The 18723-nt window shown below is 42.2% G+C and overlaps 1 protein-coding gene across 4 annotated transcripts in view; it reads left to right on the forward strand.

Annotated features, from left to right (window-relative positions):
* Nucleotides 1-18723, forward strand: part of Frmpd3 (FERM and PDZ domain containing 3) — a 163427-nt gene that overhangs the window by 66462 nt on the left and 78242 nt on the right. For 2 of the 4 annotated variants that reach the window (XM_045140662.1, XM_045140658.1), the window contains exon 2: nt 15152-15306. In XM_045140662.1, the coding sequence (XP_044996597.1) occupies nt 15159-15306 (148 nt within the window). In that variant the 5' untranslated portion in view covers nt 15152-15158. Of the gene's footprint in view, nt 1-15151; nt 15307-18723 lie in introns of those variants that run through there. The other 2 variants (XM_045140659.1, XM_045140660.1) reach the window with 2 other exon arrangements.

Genomic DNA, 18723 nt, shown 5'->3' on the forward strand with positions numbered 1-18723 from the left:
GATATGAGCCCTGTGTCTTTGGCTGCTGGTGGAAGCTACTTGTTGGGAAGTTCCCAGAAGCTCCTTCCCACACCTGCTCCCCCTGTCTGCCCTCCAAGCTTTGTTTACAGTTCAGCCCTTGACATACTAAAGGCTTGGATCCAAGAGAAGAGAGAACTAAGTGGCCAGGGACCCTTTACTGGCTTGGCATTCTGTGCCAGAGTTCTTCAACCCAGCCTGGCCTCAGAAAGATGTGTGCAGTGAATGGGAGAATCCAGACCTGCTGTTCTTTTCCCTGCCAACTCCACTTTTCTCATCACATCCATGTCTTCCTACCTTATGTGATTATCTCCCCTTACTGTTTGGCTTCTCTTGAGTTCCCTGTCTTTCACAACAAAAATCTAGCCTCTGGTCACTGGGAAATTGGGCTAAGTGAGGAAGGTGTCCTCGGTCTCTTCCTTGGGCTGTTTCAGATTTATCTCTTCTCCACTGCAATCCTAACTCTAAAATGGGTAGGGGGCCATTATGCTGTCAGTTTGACATGCTAATCCCAGTCCTGGAAAAGCTTTGTCACTTTATGTGCTTGATTTGAAAACTCACTTCCATGTGGTTCTTGAATATCAGTGAGATCCCTGAGGGAAATCCTGTGTGGGGAGGGTTGGGTAGAAATGACAGGCATTTAGAGAGTAAGGAAGGAACTTGAGAGACCCTCCAAAAAGCTAAGTCAAATGTATTTGGCACCTCTGTAGTATTTGCCTTCCCCAAGCCTGTCCTTGTGCCATCATTGTCTCCAAGGCCCTCCTGTCTCTTCCCTCTCTCCTTCTTGCCTCTCTCTGTCCCCCTTCCCTGCTAAGCTGTCTTTCCTTATTGCTAGTCTTCCCCTTCAATCTTCACTTCACTTTCTCTTGCTCAGTCAATCTCAGTCTTGGCCTCCTTCAGAAATACTTGGTGTGGTACATGGAAGGTGGGAGCTGGGGTATTCAGGGATATCTAGAGTGACATGACAACTCCTTCAAACTCCCATGAATATTTCATTGCTCCAGTTCCCCCCTCACTGTCTCAGCCAATGACAAAAGAGTGTGGGCTAAAAATGCAAGAATCTCCCCACTTACTCCACCACAGATCAGTGGTAGAAGCTTCAGACCTTGTGACCCAGAATTCCATATGGCATCAGTCTCACATCTGGCACAGCCCTCACATCTGTCACCAGGGTAGCAGCCCCAGCAGGGAGGGTTCAGAGTGTGTCTTGGCCTATTAGGCAACATGTCAGAATCCAATGAATGTGTAGCCCCTGAGGAGAGAAGAGGAAGGGGAGAGTGCAGCTACATAGAGGGTCCTCCAGAGCTTCCTTCAAGAAACATTTTTGGTTAGTTTTTTTCAAGGTAGAGTCTCACTCTAGCTCAGGCTGACCTGGAATTCACTATGTAGTCTCACGTTGGCCTTGAACTCACATGATCCTCCTGCCTCTGTCTCCCGAGTGCTGGAATTAAAGGCGTCTGCCACCATGCCTGGCTTCAAGAAGCATTTTTAAGGTTGGTCTTCAGCAAAATGACTAAACTTCCAGGTATTGCTGAGAGATAGATGACTTTGGTCACTTTATCTACCCCATAGTGATCTGTTAGGACAAATGGTAATGTCTCTATTCCGGCCCACTTGGAAAAAGGTAATTTGGACAATCAAAAAGAATCTAGATGCCAGATAGTTTTTCAAAAGATGCTTCTCCAAGGTCAGCTGAAGAGGAGGTTTCAAGATCATAAAGACCTGAGGGGGAAAACAAGAAGGAAAGGAATAAAATCAGCCATCTAGATACTCTCAGAAGTCTTTTTGCCCAGCTAACTGCCACTGGCCATTCTGTAGTCAAATGCTCTACCACTGAGCTATACCCCTGCATTGCTTACCATTCTAAAAGAATGATTGCCTGCCATTTTAAAGAAAAGTCCTTCCTTGAGAAGGAAGAACTGTTGAATTTCCAACCCTTATCTCTAAAAGAACTTGGAGCCATGCTCTCTCCCATTTCTTTTTGGATCTTAGTCTTGAACTGTTTCTTTGACTATATTCTCTCCCTATGTTGACCTTTGACCAAAGATGTTGAGGAGTTTCTCCTATGGGCCAAATTCCTTGTCATGGTTTGGATATGAAGTATCCTCCCAAAACACTCCTGTTGAAGGCTTGGCCCCTAGCTGGTGATTCAATCAATGAGATGTGATTGGATCCTGAGGACTCTAACCCAATCAATGGATTTATCATTTGATTCATAGAGGATTCATTATTGATGATACTATTGGGAGGTAATTCTATATGTCCTGGGAAAATGTATCTTGTTCCTTGATGCTTCCTGTCTCTCTATGCTTCCTATGTGCCAAGAGGTGAGCTGCTTTGCTCCACCACATGCTGAGTGCTATAATATATAACTGTGGCCTCACCACAGTTCCAGAAACAAAAGGGCAGAGATTCCAAGAAAGAACTTGATGAGAAGGGTGATATTTAAGCAGAGGCCTAAAGAATAAAAGATCATTCATGTGCAGAATGGAAAAAGATGTCACAAGGAAAAATAGAATGCCAAGTGAGTATGTATTAACATCTCTGACACCAGGAGCCAAATTAAATCTTCCTACTTTTTAATTTTTTTATTATTTATTAAGATAGAGAGAGGAAAGGGAGGAATGGGCATACCAGGGCCTTCAGCCACTACAAATGAACTCCAGACACCTTCATCACCTTGTGCATCTGGCTTATGTGGGTCCTAGAGAATTGAACCAGGTCCTTGCTTTTCAGGCAAGTGTCTTAAACACTAAGCAATCTCTACTTTTTTGTATTATATTGTGTTGTATTGCATTGTATTGTATTGTATTATTTATTTATTTAAGAGAGAGAGAGGTAGATGGAAAGAATGGGCACACCATGGCCTCTAGCCACTGCAAACAAACTGAACTCCAAACACATGAGCCACTTTGCACATCTGGCTTTACATGGGTACTAGAGAATCAAACCTAGGTCCTTTAGCTTTTCATGTATGCACCTTAACCACTAAGCCATCTTTCCAGCCCTCTTCTTACTTTTAAGTCATTTTTCTCAGATGTCTCTTATAAATGGAAGTCACACAACCCCAATATGTAAATGAAATTCTACACAATCCCAATATGTAAATCTACCTTACAAAGAACAAGCCACATTCAGGAGATATTGGACAATGAAATGCATGGAATGGCCAGAGAACACTATTTAGTATGTTTAATGGTCACTCCTAGCCACCCATGTACCTGTTCAGTTAGAAAATGGTGAACTACTAACACCAACTATGTTCCAAGTGCCATATCAGGCATATTGTTGAACAAAAGAGACATACTCTCTATTCTTATAGGCTATAAGCCAAATAGCCACAAAACATACAATTACATATTGCAATGAGTCTCATGAAGGAAATGAACCAGCTGCAATAATGGGACAGAATTTACAGTAAAGGCCTTTGTGAGACAGTGATATTTAAACAGAGACCTAAAGGATAAAAACTCAGCCATGTGAGGAGTCAGGAAATGGACTCCCAGGAGAACAAAAATGAATACAAAATGGACTGGCCTTGAGGTGGAAAAGAACTTGGTTTGATGAGAAACTCAAAAGTGGCCAATGGTGCCAGAGTGTAGCATGCAAGAGAAAAGTCACATTGAGTGCAAGGGGAACAAGAGGAGACCACACAGGGCATGTGAGCCATGGAAAATGGGATTAGATAGTACTTAACTTGCAGTGGCAAGTAAGTAGGGAAGTGACAGACTCTGGTCTCAACTTTTGCAATAGTTGTAGAGACCATACATGAGATCAAATTTAGAAGGAGACAGCAGTGGTACAAGATGACCAATAAGGAGGCAGCACCAGCAATCCACAGGAGAGGTGATCATGCCTTGAACTGGTGACAGCCATGGAGATGTAGTGTTGGGAAGATTCTGGATGTGTTTTGAAGTGACAGTAGGCAATATTATCTGAGAAATTGAATGTTCAGGTAGGGTTAAAGTAGAAGAGATGGCCCTGGAATAGGAGTCTCAGGATTCTAGCTTACATCAATGAGAAGATAATGATACCATATACTAAGATAAGAAAGCTTGAGAGAGACTTAAGGTGAGGAGAAGAAAATCAGGTGTCTAGTGTCAGCCATGTTAAGGCTGAAATGCCTGTGAGACATAAAAATAGAAATGTCAAAATCTAGGATTTGGGGAACTTCCAAAGAGGTGTGGATGGAATGTAAATTTGGAATTGTCTACATGTGGATTGTATTTAAAGCCAGGAGACTAAATAGGAAAGAGAAGAGAATGTCCAGACCTAAATTCCAAAACAAAACAAAACCTCTCATATCTAGTGCTTATGTAGGGTGGGAGAAGCCCACAGTGGAGACTAAGGAAGGTAGCCAGAGAGGTAGAAAGACAAGACAATCACAGAAGCCACTACAGGAAAGTGTTTCTGGAGGGAGAGAGTGGTCAGCTGTGTTTACAGCTGGTGAAAAGTTCTGTATCATGAGAACTGAAGGATGTCCATGGAGGGCAGAAGGGACCTTAATATGAGCAACTCTGCTGTGATAGATGTTAAAGCCACATGATAGTGGGTTGAAGAGGAAAAAGAGGCATTATGTGTAGAAAAATTCTTTTGAGGAATGTTGTTATGAATGGGGATCAAGAAAATGGAACAATAACAAAGGAGGTTGTGGAGTAGAGGAAGGTAGGTTTTACTTTCTTAAGGGTAGATGGTTTTCTTTATGATGATAGCCTGGTTCTGGAGAGGTGGAGAGATGAATCTTTTTAGGGAAGAGGGTGAATGCACAAATGATCATTGAAATGGTAAGAGCTGGTACAAGCACATAGTGAAGAGACTTGTCATTGATAGAAGAAAGGAAGCATTTTCCACTTTAACAGGTAGAGAAAAGAAAAACAAAAAAAAAAGGTTATATACATAGTGGGGTGGGAAGATGAAAGTGCTCTCATCTGACAACGTTTTTTAGTCTAACAGCTGAAACATCTTGGAGTTTCAAATGGAGATGTTAGGAAGATTGAGGAAAGGGGGAGCTATGAAATAAGCATCTTAGAGAGCAAGAAAGTGGTGGCCAGATAGTGTTGAGAGCCTGCACTATGTTTGAGACCATAAATTTAAAGTGAAAGCCAGCTACCCAGTTGTGTGGTTTTTCTCCAGCTTCTTCCACCTACTCTAAGAATGTATATGACTGAGTTCATTGAGGGGTGAGGTTTTACAAAGCAATTCTAACAGAAGGAGAGGAAGGAAGGGAGGTGAAAGTATTTGCAAAAGAATAATCATAATGATGGACTAGGAGTGTCAATCTGAACCAGAAGGAATGTGAAGCTAAGAAAGGGGGAGCAAGAAAGCAAGTAGGAGTAAAAGTCTTTAGAGAGCATCTCTCCAAAGAGATGATTTTTTAAAATATTTTATTTTTATTTATTTATTTGACAGAGAAAGAGGGAGGGAGAGAAAGAGAGAGTGGGCATGCTCAGTTCTCCAGCCACTGCAAACAAACTCTAGACCTGTGCACCCCTGTGTGCATCTGGCTAACATGGATCATGGGGAATCAAACCTGGGCCCTTTGGCTTTGCAGGCAAATGGCCTTAACTGTTAAGGATCCCTCCAGCCCCAAAGAGGTGATATTTAAGTTGAAACTTAGACCTAAAGGATGGAGATTCAGTCCAATGAAGAATGGAGGAAGAGGTTTCCAGGAAAGGGGGAAATGAGCATATGATCACAACGTATTTCAGTGATTCCTCCAATGGGAACTTGAGGAGGGAAGGTGGCAGTATAGATAACATAGCAGAAAGTGGAATGTTAGTGCTGAGTATTGGGAAGTTAGCAACATAGCAGATGATGACCTCAAGTCTTGATGGATGACAATGAAGTGAGTTCAGTGGAGGAGCTGTTTGCAGTGGCTTCCTAATTACCATGTGAATGTTGAATTCATCAATAGTAATATCAAGAGTTGGAGTGGGCACAACCATTGAAATAACTACTATGTAAACAAATATAATAGAAAATAACAAGTATTGCCTAACAGGATGGCTAAATGGTATATTTATTGCAAGAAACACTGTGGCCATCTCTCCAAAACTTGAACATAGAATTACCATGGTGTGTGGCAACTCTACTTTAGTTTGGGTTAGTAAGTTGTTCATTACCATGCCAAATGCCTCAGAGAAATAATTTGGAAGGAAGAAAATTTTATTTTGGTTCATGGTTTCAGAGATTTCAGTTCTCGGCAGGCTGGCCTCATTGCTTTTAAGCCTGGCATAGCAGAAAAAATATAGAGATAGGGCAAGGAAAAGGAAAGCACCTCCCATCATGTCATCTAAGAAGCAAAATGAGAAGAAGGAGCAGGGGAAAAGATACATTTTTTCAGGGTACACCCCTAGTGACTTACAAGGTCCTACCTTCTACTATTTGCGACCTTCTCGTAATGTCATCATATTATGAATCTGTCAAGCTGTTAATCCATCAATTAAGTTAGTGCCATCAGGATCCAACCACTTTCTAAAAGCTTATCAGTTGGCAACCAAGTATCCCAACAAATGAGATATCTCAGATTTAAAAGTTAGCATATATATATTGCCAAATAAGAGAAATTAGTGGTTCCAGCAGGCACATCCATATTCATGACAGCATTATGCACAATAACCAAGAGGTGGAAACAATCCAAATGTCCATCAACAGAGGAATAAAATATGACATGTACAGGGAATATTATTGAATCTTAAAAGAAAGGATGTTCTGACACATGCTACATTATTAGAATATAAGCCAGACACAAAAGTACAAATACATAATTTTCTGTTTTAAATTATGTTTATTTTATGTGTTTATTTTGAGAGAGAGAGAGAGGCAGAGAGAAAATGGAAGCACCAGGGTCGTCAACCACTGCAAATGAACTCAAAAAACATGCACTACCTTGTGCACCTGGCTTATGTGGGTCCTGGGGAATAAAACCTGGGTCCTTTCGCTTTGCAGGTAAGCACCTTAACCACTAAGTAATCTCTCTAGCCCATGATTTTTCTTATACAAAGTTCCAATGGTAGTCAAATTCATAGAGAGATAGGTCAGTGGTTGTTATCTGAAGCTGGGAATAGAACAAGGGACAAAATTTCTGTTTAGGAAGATGAAGTAGTTCTGGATATGGATGGTGGTGATACTTGCAAGATAATGTGAGTGTTCTTAATGCCACTGAACTGTGTGTGCAATAATGGTTGAAATAGTAAACTTTTCATTATACATATGTTACCAAGATTACAAAAATGTGGAGGAGAAAAATCACATCAGTCTAGGAACTAAAGCCCTTAGTGACAGTGGAAGTCTGCAGGTAATAATAAAGAAAGAGAAAGGCTGGTAATGAGGGCAACAAACAGGTTCCTGAAAGAAGGGAATGTTTTCAGAAGAAAGGGGGACTAATGGCCTGGAGGAAGCCAATGGCAATGCTGAGAACACCTACCTCCCCTGCATGTCCTGAGATCTGAGGGAGAACAGACAAAATTTGAAAACAAAAAGCAGCTTCCACTTGAAAAGGCTGGTGGGATAATGGTTTCTTAGAGAAATAACCAAGCCTCAATTTGGAAAAAAAAAAAGTGACAGGCAGTTTCAGAAAACAAATTGAGGCTATGGGATAGTTTTCTGCTGACTAAAAGCTTCAGTGGGCACAATGGAAGGGTCAGAAAAAGAGAGGGGTGGGATGAAGTTATGCTCAGTACTACAGTACAGAGCTCTTATTCATGGTCTCACTTTCTGTAATTTCGGTTACCTGCGTGTAACTGTAGCTCAAAAATATTAAATGGAAATTCCATAAGTAAACAATTTATAATATTTAAATAACTTTCATCCCAATACATTGCTATTATTGTTCTTATTGTTTTTTTTTTTAATTCAGGTTGTGCTAGTACTCACTATATAGTCTAGGCTGGCCTCAAACTATTGATCCTCCTGCCTCAGACTCTAGAATGCTGGGATTACAAACATGCCCCAGGATGTTTTCTTTCTGTTTTATTATTGTTAATGTCTTATTGTGCATAATTTATGAATTAAACATTATCATAGATTTGTACATATAGGAAAAGCATAGTATACAGAGAGTTCAGAAATCCTCTAGGGGAGTGTCTTAGAATATATTCCCCATGGAAAAGGGGAAGAACACAGTATGATGATGAGAGTCTGTACTCTAAGGGTTGACCAGAGAAGAGCAGACCTCTTTCTGATAATGACTGAAGATAACAGGAATATGAGTGAGAATGAGGCCTTGCAGAATGAGCTTCCCACATGATAGAGTGGCTTTAGAGATATATAGGAAATAAGTTTTGTGCCTATTGTCCCTGATATGTCCCTGCAAGTATGGTGGCTTCAAGGGAGGCTGTTCTTGTAATAGCATTGCAGCAGCCTTCAAGTCACATAGAGAAAAGTGTTCTCCAGAGCCTGTATTATTACATTCTAAGATCTTACTTAGTTCATAGGTTCTTGGCACAAATAAGAAAGAATAATTACCTATAGAATTAGGCAAAACTTGGCTGACGTTCCACATAGTCTATATGGATGTATATTCTTATATTCTTTTTGTTTTTTGTTTTTCGAGGTAAGGTCTCACTATAGTTCAGGCTGACCTGGAATTCACTATGTGGTCTCAGGATGGCCTCGAACTCTCGGTGATCCTCCTACCTCTGCCTCCCAAGTGCTGGGATTAAAGGTGTGTGACACCACGCCCCGCTTATTCTTATATTCTTAAGTAATATAATCTCTCTTGTCAAATCTCAATCTCCTTAAGTATAATTATGTCCATAATACTGCCCAGTTCAGGATTCTGCCATTAGGATGAAGTGAGGTAATATTTGGACAGAACCTGGAACATAGTAATGCCTCAAGAAATAACAGCTGATGCCATTGTTGTTTTGTTTTGTTTTTTGGCTTTTTCCTCTCCTCTTTAAACATCTTCCTTGCCTTACTCCCAGATGTTTTAGTCTTCAGGCTGTATTTTGGCTGACCAGATTCTTCAGCACGGCCATATAGTACCTCATCTTCCAGGCCTGTCCTCCCCTTTCCCTGAATACAACCCTGTCTTATTTCGGAGCTGTTCATAGCCCTCCATATTTTTTTTATTTATATTTTGTTTTGCTTTCTTCATAAATCCCTCCCATTAGCTTATTTTATCCCACTCCCTCCCCTTAGACTGAACTCTTTCTTCTTTGCAACTAGTTCGTCTTCTATTTTGATGTCTTTTTGGTTGTTGTTGTTGCTTTCCTCCACTATCCATGGTGGAGTGTTGATAGGACCGATATTATGCAGGCAATATGGTCTCTGTGAGGTCATAAATGCAATGGCCTATTTATGTCCAGAAAACAGTGTTCTATAGCATTCTTCCCCAACCTCTGACTCTCACATTCTTTCCACACTCTCTTCTACAATGTTCCCTAAGCCTTAGAGGGCATGGCAGAGATGTCTCATTTAGTACATAGTACTCAGTAATCACTTATTCTCAGTACTTTGATGAGTTTTGACTCTTCCTAGTAGTCACCTCCATCTGCAAAAAGAACCTGCTCTGACCAAAGATGAGAGCAGCAATAACCTATGGGCATAAACATAAAAATTTAGAGGGCAAATTTATGGGGATGACATATCCAGTGAGCCAGACAATACTAGTAGCTTCTCTCCTAGTAGAGCCCTCCATATTCTTTCCTCAGATGAATTTGATTCATCCAGCCAGTGCTTTGAGTTCATGTGTCCATGACAGATAATAGGTTTTACAGATTGGAGGAATTTGCTTTGGTTTGCTGATTTTTTTTTTTTTTTTTTTGTGAGTCAGAATCTCTTGTAACCTAAGCTGACCTCCAACTTGTGACAAGGATGGCCTTGAACTTCTGATCTTCCTGCCTTTACCTCCCAAGTGTTGGGATTAAAGGTGTGCATTGCCTGGTAGTCCTGCAAATGTTGTGTTTTAAATGGGACTTTTCTTGTTATTTTTTTGTTTGTTTATTCACATCTGTGTATGTGCACACACATGCATGTGTATACCAGGGTCTCCCATTGCTGCCAAAAATGTCAGATGCCACTTTTTAGGTTCAGCTTGATGTGGGTGGTTGGGTAATTGAACCCAAGCAGGCAAGACCTGCAAGCGAGATCCTGTACCCACTGACCCATCTTCCCAGATCCTTAATTGGGAATTTTAGTGCCAGAACCCAGCAGAATAAAATGTCCTCAGTCCTCCCATTTGACTATGGCTCTTTCATTGTCTGAGAAGAGTGTCCTTGGAGATGCCCTGAGATCATTATTTCCCAAAGTGTAGAGTATGGACCAGCAGCGTGGCACCATGCTGAATGAAGTCAGTCAACATCTCCAAGCTTGCTGCAGACCTACAACTTCAGAATCATTTTGGCATTTCCCCACATGACTCATGTGCACATAGTGCAATTTTACCAGTGCTTCATAGTAAAGAGTGGCTAGCAGAAATGACAGGTGAGAAGAGGAAGAAGAGCTTCTACTACCTAGAGCAGCTACTTCAGAGCTCCAGAGATGAGGCTCCCTTCACTGCCACCAGGAGTCTGTGACATCCGGGGACCCAGCTGATTGCCTGTCATGCTGGATCTGTGGAACCTCCATGACAGTCAGACTCCAGTTACTGGAATCAAAGGGCTAATTGGCCCCGTATGGCTCCAAATCCTTCCAGTTTCAACGGTAGTGACAAGGCTCCCCAATGAGTTAACCAAATGTAAAGAAAAAGGAGCCAAAGCCAAGGAGGGATGGAGAACTAAAAGCCAATGCCTGGAAATGGTATGATTTTCATCTTCCTGCCCCAAAGCACAAGAGGGTAGAGCATCTTTGACAGTTCGTTATTTCATCTGTCTTTAGCCTCATCCTACCTAGCCTGTCCAGCAATAGCTGTCAGCATGAGCTCCAGCTCCCAGTACCTCTTTGGACCTTAATGAGGGATAAGTTTAGCCCATAGAGGAGTCAGGGCCTCCAGCTAGATCCAGATCATCTGATAGATGGGTTAGGAACAAAGCTTCCCAGGAAAAGAAGAGACAGAGTGCAATGTGAGAAGGAGTTGTGGGAAGGACTGGAGCTGTGTGACAAGAGTGAAGTTCATCTTTGGCTTCCTTTCTCTGCTCCCTTGGCTACTCTGAATAATGCTACCAGTAATATTGCCACCTCTACATTTGCGTGATATGCTTAACCTTCTAAGTGCTTCTGTAAACATGATCTCATTTCATTCTCCCAACAACACAAAGTGCATGGGATCAGAGACAAGTTAATTATGATGTGTTGTTGAGCATTCAGAACTGGCCAGGATTTGGTATGCTCCTGGCAAGGGTTGAGGAAACCCTGCAAGAAGAACTCTTAAGTGGCCAGGGGTCCAGGACACTGATAGACTAAAGCTGAGGGTGCTAGGATTGTGGGACCTGCCAAGGAGATTTGGCTCCAGATGGAAGGTGGATGAACTCAGCCTCTGTGGGTGTCTGCTTCTACCTTGGGAGCTGGGGAGGGAACCTTACCTGTTTTGTTTAGTAAAACAGATAGAGGCTGTGAGGAGATAATGAATGTGCAAATACCTTTTCTCAAATGAGGTGGCAAAATGCAAACAAGCACATGGATCTAACCTGTTATTATCATTAGGTAGAAGAGGAAAGCTCCATCTTTACCTGGGTCACTAAATAGAGACAACCAGCCTCGTGCACAGTGAACAAATACTTTAGAGACCTTAGGGGCAGATTAAAAAGTATTGCATGTCTTGGGCCAAACAACAGAAGAAAATAGGTGGTCAGGGCTGGAGAGATAGCTCAGTTAAAGCTGCTTTCTTTCAAAACCAGGCTCATGTTCCCAGTACCCACGTAAATCCAGATGCACAAAGTGGCTCATGTGTCTGGAGTTCCTTTGTAGTGGCATGAGGTCTTGGCATGCCTATTCTCCTCTCTCTCTCTCTCTCTCTCTCTCTCTCTCTGTCTCTGTTTCTCTCATAAATAAATAACTTAGGAAAGAAACAAAGGGAAGGTACATGAGTTTTAGCTCTTATTTTTGGGGGTTTTAGCTTCTTCATAATTTTGTTCTCTGTTGCCCTGTGTGAAGAGACCAGAAGCCAAACATCTTTCAAATTCAAATTACCTGTTTTCCCCAGGAAGGCAGTCACATGGCCCACGGACAACTGAGCTCCTGTCATCTATCACTGCTTACCTTCAGTGTCACTCCCAACTCTCCAGGCACTTAGCAAATTTCAAAGGGACTGAGAAGCAGGCACTGGAAGATGCAAATCCCAGGAGGGAAGGAACAACTTCCATTTACATTGTAAAATGGCTCCCTGTCTGTTAATAAAAGTGTTTTCCCTCTGACCCAAGATGTCTGGGAAAGCTCAGAACAGTGTGAGGCAAAGACTGCTTCTAGAATTGAGGAAGGAACCAGTTAGGGACACTTTGCCCTACTCAGGGCCTGCTCAGGGACAACCTTATCCAGGGACAAAATGTGCTTCAATCACACCTGAAAACATACCTCTAGTGGTGAGAGAAATAGCTGGAGTGCTAGTGGTAATATGGTGCATGTTCATGGAAGAACTTACGTTCCTGTCTCTCCCCAATTGTTCCGTTTTCTGACCAGCCAACACCATCCCCATGTCCTCTATGGAACCTTCTCTAAGTACTCTGCCCCTCCTCTAAACACACAAAATGGCACTTAGTTGTAGATTTAATCTTCTATTAGTAAAATACTAATCATCTTGTACATTGGACATATATTTGTTCCTCCAGCTAAACTGGTAGCTGTTTATGGGCAAAGACCTATAGCTTCTCCTGTGTCTTCCAGGACTCTGGACTGAGTAGACATTTAATAAATACTTATTGATTGCCTAATGTGAGTGAGAAAAACAAAGCAAAACACTTGTGTCATAAAAGGCTCTTGGCTCATTGCTTGTTTTGCTTCAGGAGTGCCCGTTTTCATCAGTACTGTATTACCTCAAGGCCCACTAAAGACTTAAGTTTCTCCAGTTTCAGGAAAAGAAAAGGGAGGCAAAGTTGGGGATTTAGTGGAAGAATGAGTACAGGACAGTACAGGTCACTTCCTTGGCATGCCTGCAGTCTGCTTGTTCCCCACACTGGGGACTGTGCAGCCTGACAGGCTCTCAATCGTCTATTGCCTCAAAAGTGTTCATATTGACAGCCATCTGGTGTCATCCCAGGAAGAGGCCCTGTTACTGCTGAGTAGGCCTGATGACAGAAGGCTAAGGTTTATTTGGGAAACAACCTCTGGGATGAGGCAATATTGGTGGCCCAGGAAGATGTTCTCAGACTCCCTTCAAGGCTGAGCCTATGCCTGCCAGGAACAGAAGTGAGAGAAGAAGAATCCTGGGACATCCTTATAAGCCCCTATCCCAGAAAGGTACTTAAACAGGACAGTGGTCAGATACCTTTGAGCTTCTGAGTGCTTTTGGTTAGAAAGTGCCCATGTTTCTTGCTAGGGTGGGAGGGAAGGTAGGAGCCAGCTTCTGAATTTGCCTTGCAGAGGTTTGCCCTATCTTTGCATCTCCTGTCACCGTCCTATTGGATAAGAGACAATCTCCAAGCTACCTTGGGTACAGCAAGTGAATGTGATTGGATTCATGTCAGCCCTGGTATATCTCTTTCTTTGCATTTGTTATGATAGAGATAGCTGTGGATTTTTTTTTCCTGGACTATCATTTCTCTTTCATGCAATTATTGTGGATCTCCCCTCCCCCCAAATGCTCTAATTACTTGATTTGTATCCTGACAAACAACATAACTGACAAATTTGGTATTCCTAGCTAGTCAACAATTGTATCACTCTCACAGTGTCAAAACCACCCACTTCTTTTACAAACCTCATACTGGTTGATTAATTAACTCCAGTTCCTCTGTTATGAAGGGTCCTGCCAAGAACCTTAATTGTAGTGAATACACGCACTGAGGCAAGGACCCTAAGCCCATCTGGTAGGCCTAAAGGCCTGGGGGTAGAGCGGAGCCAAGTGAAGGTGCTAAGATGTTACTAGGCTGTGGTCTGCTCTTTTCCATTTCCACTTTCCCTGCCCATCCCCTCAGCCATCATTTACTTTCTCTTTTTCTCTTCCTTGCCCCTGGCACACAGAGCCCCTCCTGGCCTCATTGCCTCTACATACCCATTCCTCAGGGCTCTTCATCCAAATACTACACCTTTAAAGAATGAAAAACTATGTGTGGTGGTACATACCTTTAATCCCAGCACTTGGGAGGCAGAGGTAAGAGGATCTCCTTGAGTTTGAGGCCACCCTGAGACTTCATAGTGAGTCCCAGGTTGGCCTGAGCTAGAGCGAAACACTACCTCAAAAAACTAAAAAATTTAAAAAAAAATACATCTGGGTCTATTTGCTTGTAGTATGCCTCATCCTAGTGTGTAGAAGCTTTATAAAGCTCTGTGTAATTGCTAAACTTCAGGAGCATAAGTTGTGGGTATCAAGAGAACAATCTGGAATCTCTCCTAGGTATGAGGGAAATGCTTCTCCTTCTCCCAATTCATCTGGGCTTCAGGTCTATCAACAGCCTTGGGAAGAAGTTAACCTTCTGGCCAACAGGAGCTCTTTTCCAGATGTCCCATTAAATGAAATAAGTTGGCATTATGTGCAACTGTGTAAAGTAATGGGCCTACACATTAGCACACTTATTATATATGCCACCCAAATAGTTCCTTTTTATCTATCACCTAATGGAAATTAAAGTTTAAAATTGCTCAAGGACTTCATGAAGATGCTCCACCATCTAGAATTATCTCACATTCCTTTCCCACTTATTTGCCTGCTTTTATGGCCTGTTCTCTCAGAGTTTGGATTTTCCTTAGGGAGTTAATAGAAAATTAAGATGAGTGATCCCTGTTAACTTCAAAATAATACATTTGTAGGCAAGCTTCTGGCTTCCCAGCCTCATAGAGATTGGGTGTAACTTGTAATTCCAAGCTTCACAGCACCAGTTTCTTCTGAAGACAAGTGGCTTACTCCTTCTTTGCTTCCTCTTATTCTAATCTAAGCCACAAGGTAGTCATCATTGCTGTTGGTTTTGAAGGATATAGGAAATTAAGCTACAATCTCCTGGGTGCCATGGCCAGAATCTTAACTGATGTTCCTCCCAGCTGGCTCCAAAGCTTAGTTCCCTTTGCATATTGTTTTGCTCCCATCTTCCCCTTCCCCCAGTCATGTGATGCAGGAAGAGTACGCAAATGATATGGAATGTGAGCAGCTGCCAGCAGAGACGCTGCGACAAGTGACCATTCACCGAGACCCTCTATATGGCTTTGGCTTCGTGGCCGGCAGTGAAAGGCCTGTGGTGGTTCGATCTGTGAGGCCAGGTAGGTGTCCCTCAGAGGGTTCCTCCAGCTTGTATTTCCAACATCCACATACCTTCCCAAAGAGCAGGGCTTCCAAGTGCATAGTGTTACTAAAGAATTCACTAAAAATGGATAAAGACTTGTCAACCAGTAGCAAACCACTGAGATGGCTTGGGGCCTGAGAAAGATTCTACTGCTGATCATTTAATAGGGTATGGGTCTTAATAAAGCTTTCCTTGGCATAGATATCCATAGAAGAGCCATGATGCCTTGAATGAAAATGAACAGTTCAGTTTGATTCAACGGGCATTCCCAAAACACTGACTTTAAGCCCAGCAGGGTTATAGGGAAGCACAAGACAGCTTCTGTCCTCAGAAATCTCACTGATATGGCTCTAGAGACTGAAACATGCGCATGAGATAGGCGAGCCAGTGAAGATCAGGGTTAGGATAGAAACTGAAGGGGGCATAGGAAGGAGAGAGCAGGATGAACTCTCTCAATGCCAGACTGGCAATGGCAACAGCTTCCATTGGTGAAGCATCTGTTGTGGCCTTTAAGTCATCTTGTTTCCTCACAGCCAAGTCCACAAGGTAAGTAATGCCTTTTTGCCATTTTACCATTTTACCAATGAGGAAACTGAGGCCTACAAGATGAGAGATGATTTTTGTCCAGGGTCTCTCAACTAAGTAGTACCAAGGCCAAGGTTTTCTCTAGGGCTGTCTGATGCCAAGTTTCCATGGGCAGGGGCTTGAATTGGGTTATGTGGGATAAAACAATCATCCTCCTTGCAAACTATGAAACCCTGCCACTGCGAATGAAATGGGAAAGGGCCAAAGTACTATTGTGTTAGAATTTTCTATGCTTTGACAGAAAAGAGCTTTATTCCTCACTTGCTAGGCCGGAGGCTTGAGATGTTTACAACAGTTTCTCGCTCAGTCAAGAGGAGCAGTCAGAGTACAAACTGGTCTTGCAGAAATTTGATGAATTTTTCAATCCTCAAAGGAAAAGAAAAAAAAAAAGATTTTTGTAAGCTCTCTTCAACTAGAAGGCACAAGAAAAAAAAAATTCAATACAGGAGTTTGTGGCTAACCTAAGGCTCCAGAATCAGCCATGCAATTTGGGAAAGGAGTTTTGTCTTGTAAATTTGTCTTGGAAAAGAAGGAATAGATAAAACTTAGTAGTAAGCCACCAGGAGCTCCAGCTTTAGCTTCAAAGAGACAGAATTTTCTGGAAGAAAGAAGCTCCCAGGCATAAGGAGGGGGTGGTGGACAACAAAAGGTATGAAATGAAGAGAAAGGAGTTAAAGTGGTGAAAAGAAAGAAAGCCCCAAACTAGATGAGTTATAAGAAGATATGGGCCGGGCGTGGTGGCGCACACCTTTAATCCCAGCACTAGGGAGGCAGAGGTAGGAGGATCGTCATGAGTTCAAGGCCACCCTGAGACTACAGAGTTAATTCCAGGTCAGCCTGGACCAGAGTGAGACCCTACCTCGAAAAACCAAAAAAAAAAAAAAAAAAAGAAGATATGGGAGTGACAAGCCTCACCCTGTAACATATGTGCTTATCCACACTGATGCTTCTGCTACATGATGCTACTGGATGCAGAAGACATTAGTTTTAGTATTTGGGGCCATAAGAAAAGACAAAGAAGTATCCTATGCAGGGCCAATTGTGGTTTAGCAGGCCAAGGAACCATTTGTAAAAGCAGTGTTAGGGCTGGAGAGATGGCTTAGCGGTTAAGCACTTGCCTGTGACCCCGGTTCGAGGCTTGATTCCCCAGGTCCCACGTTAGCCAGATGCACAAGGGGGCCCACGCGTCTGGAGTTCATTTGCAGTGGCTGGAAGCCCTGGCTCGCCCATTCTATCTCTCTCCTTCTATCTGTCTTTCTCTCTGTCTGTCACTCTCAAATAAATAAAAAAATGAACAACAACAAAAAAAAGCAGTGTTAGACTGATGTTGCTGGTGCCATCAAGACCCATGAAGGAATTTGAGCAAGACTTATGAAGGAAGTATAGTTCCATGAGGAAATCTTCCATTGCGAAGCAAAGAGGGAGGAAAGAAAAAGGAAGGAAATAAAAAAAAAATGGAGAGAAGAAAGGAGTGAGGGAGGGAGAAAAAGTGGGAGGAGGGGGCCAAGGAAATAGATCAATTGGACTTTATTTAAGCGTTAGATTTTTATTTTATTTATTTATTTATTTATTTGGTTTTTCAAGGTAGGGTTTCACTCTAGCTCAGACTGACCTGGAATTCACTATGTTGTCTCAGGATAGCCTTGAACTCATGACGATCCTCCTACCTCTGCCTTCCAAGTGCTGGGATTAAAAATGTGCACCACCACACCTGGCCTAGAGATTGATATTTTTGAAAGAAGTAGACAGAAGGGATGAAATGAGTCGAGGGAATTATTCCTTGGAAGATAGAATAACCACCTTTTACTCAGCTCTCATGCGCAACAATCATTCTTTTTTTTTTTTTTTGTTGATGTTTGGAGGGGGGAGTTCTTTTTTTTCCTTTTCAGATGTTCAGATATTTTCCTGTTTCAGATGTTTTTGTTTTATTTTTGAGTCAGGATCTCAGGTAGCCCAGGCTGGCAATGGCAACTCTTGATCCTCTTGCCTAAAATCCCCAAATTCTGGCATGTGCCATTGTGCTTGATTTAATAAGCTGTTTAAAGTAGGAAGCATTCATCATCTCATGTATTGTCCCAAAAGCCTTATGATGTATAGACATAATTATTTTCCCACTTTACAGATAAGAGGCATTTAATGTCTCCCTCAAAGTCACAGGGATAGTGAATTGCAGGTGCAAGGTTAGAGCCCAGATTTATGTGGCTGTAAAGAGCATGCTCACTATCTTTATGCTTTCTACTCCTGAAGTCACCATGCTATCAGGAGTTCCAGACCATTGGCTGTTTTATTGGTGTATCCTGGCAGTGCTGGCTTAGCTGTCTTCCACATATGGGTCCCAGGCGCCAAAATCTTTGAGCTATGCTCAAGTAACTTTTTTTCTTCAGTACTAGGAATTTCAACTAGGGCCTTAAACATACTATGCTGAGCGAGATCCTCAGCTATCTTTTTTTTCACTTTCTATTTTGATATAGAGACTCACTAAGGCTGACCTTGAACTCACTCAGTAACCCAGGCACGCCTTGAACTTAGGATTCTCCTGCCTCAGCCTCCCAGTAGTTGGCTTCAAGTGGTCTATTTGTTGTGTATGTTCATGTTTTGAGAAACTTGGAAACACATTTCTTTGTAGAGAGATGGAGAAGTTGGGATTCAGCCTTTAAAGCAGCCACAATTAAGAATAAAGGCTAGTTTAAGAGTAGGGCATGCCATTAAACTTTTCCATTGGGTTTGAATCATGGTGAATCTGATAACTCATTCTCTATGAGTCTCTCAAAAGCTTTTCTCCAAGAGGTCTTTGCTAGATAGCAGAGGT

Source organism: Jaculus jaculus, chromosome X, assembly GCF_020740685.1.
Source record: "Jaculus jaculus isolate mJacJac1 chromosome X, mJacJac1.mat.Y.cur, whole genome shotgun sequence".
Taxonomy (NCBI): Eukaryota; Metazoa; Chordata; class Mammalia; order Rodentia; family Dipodidae; genus Jaculus; species Jaculus jaculus.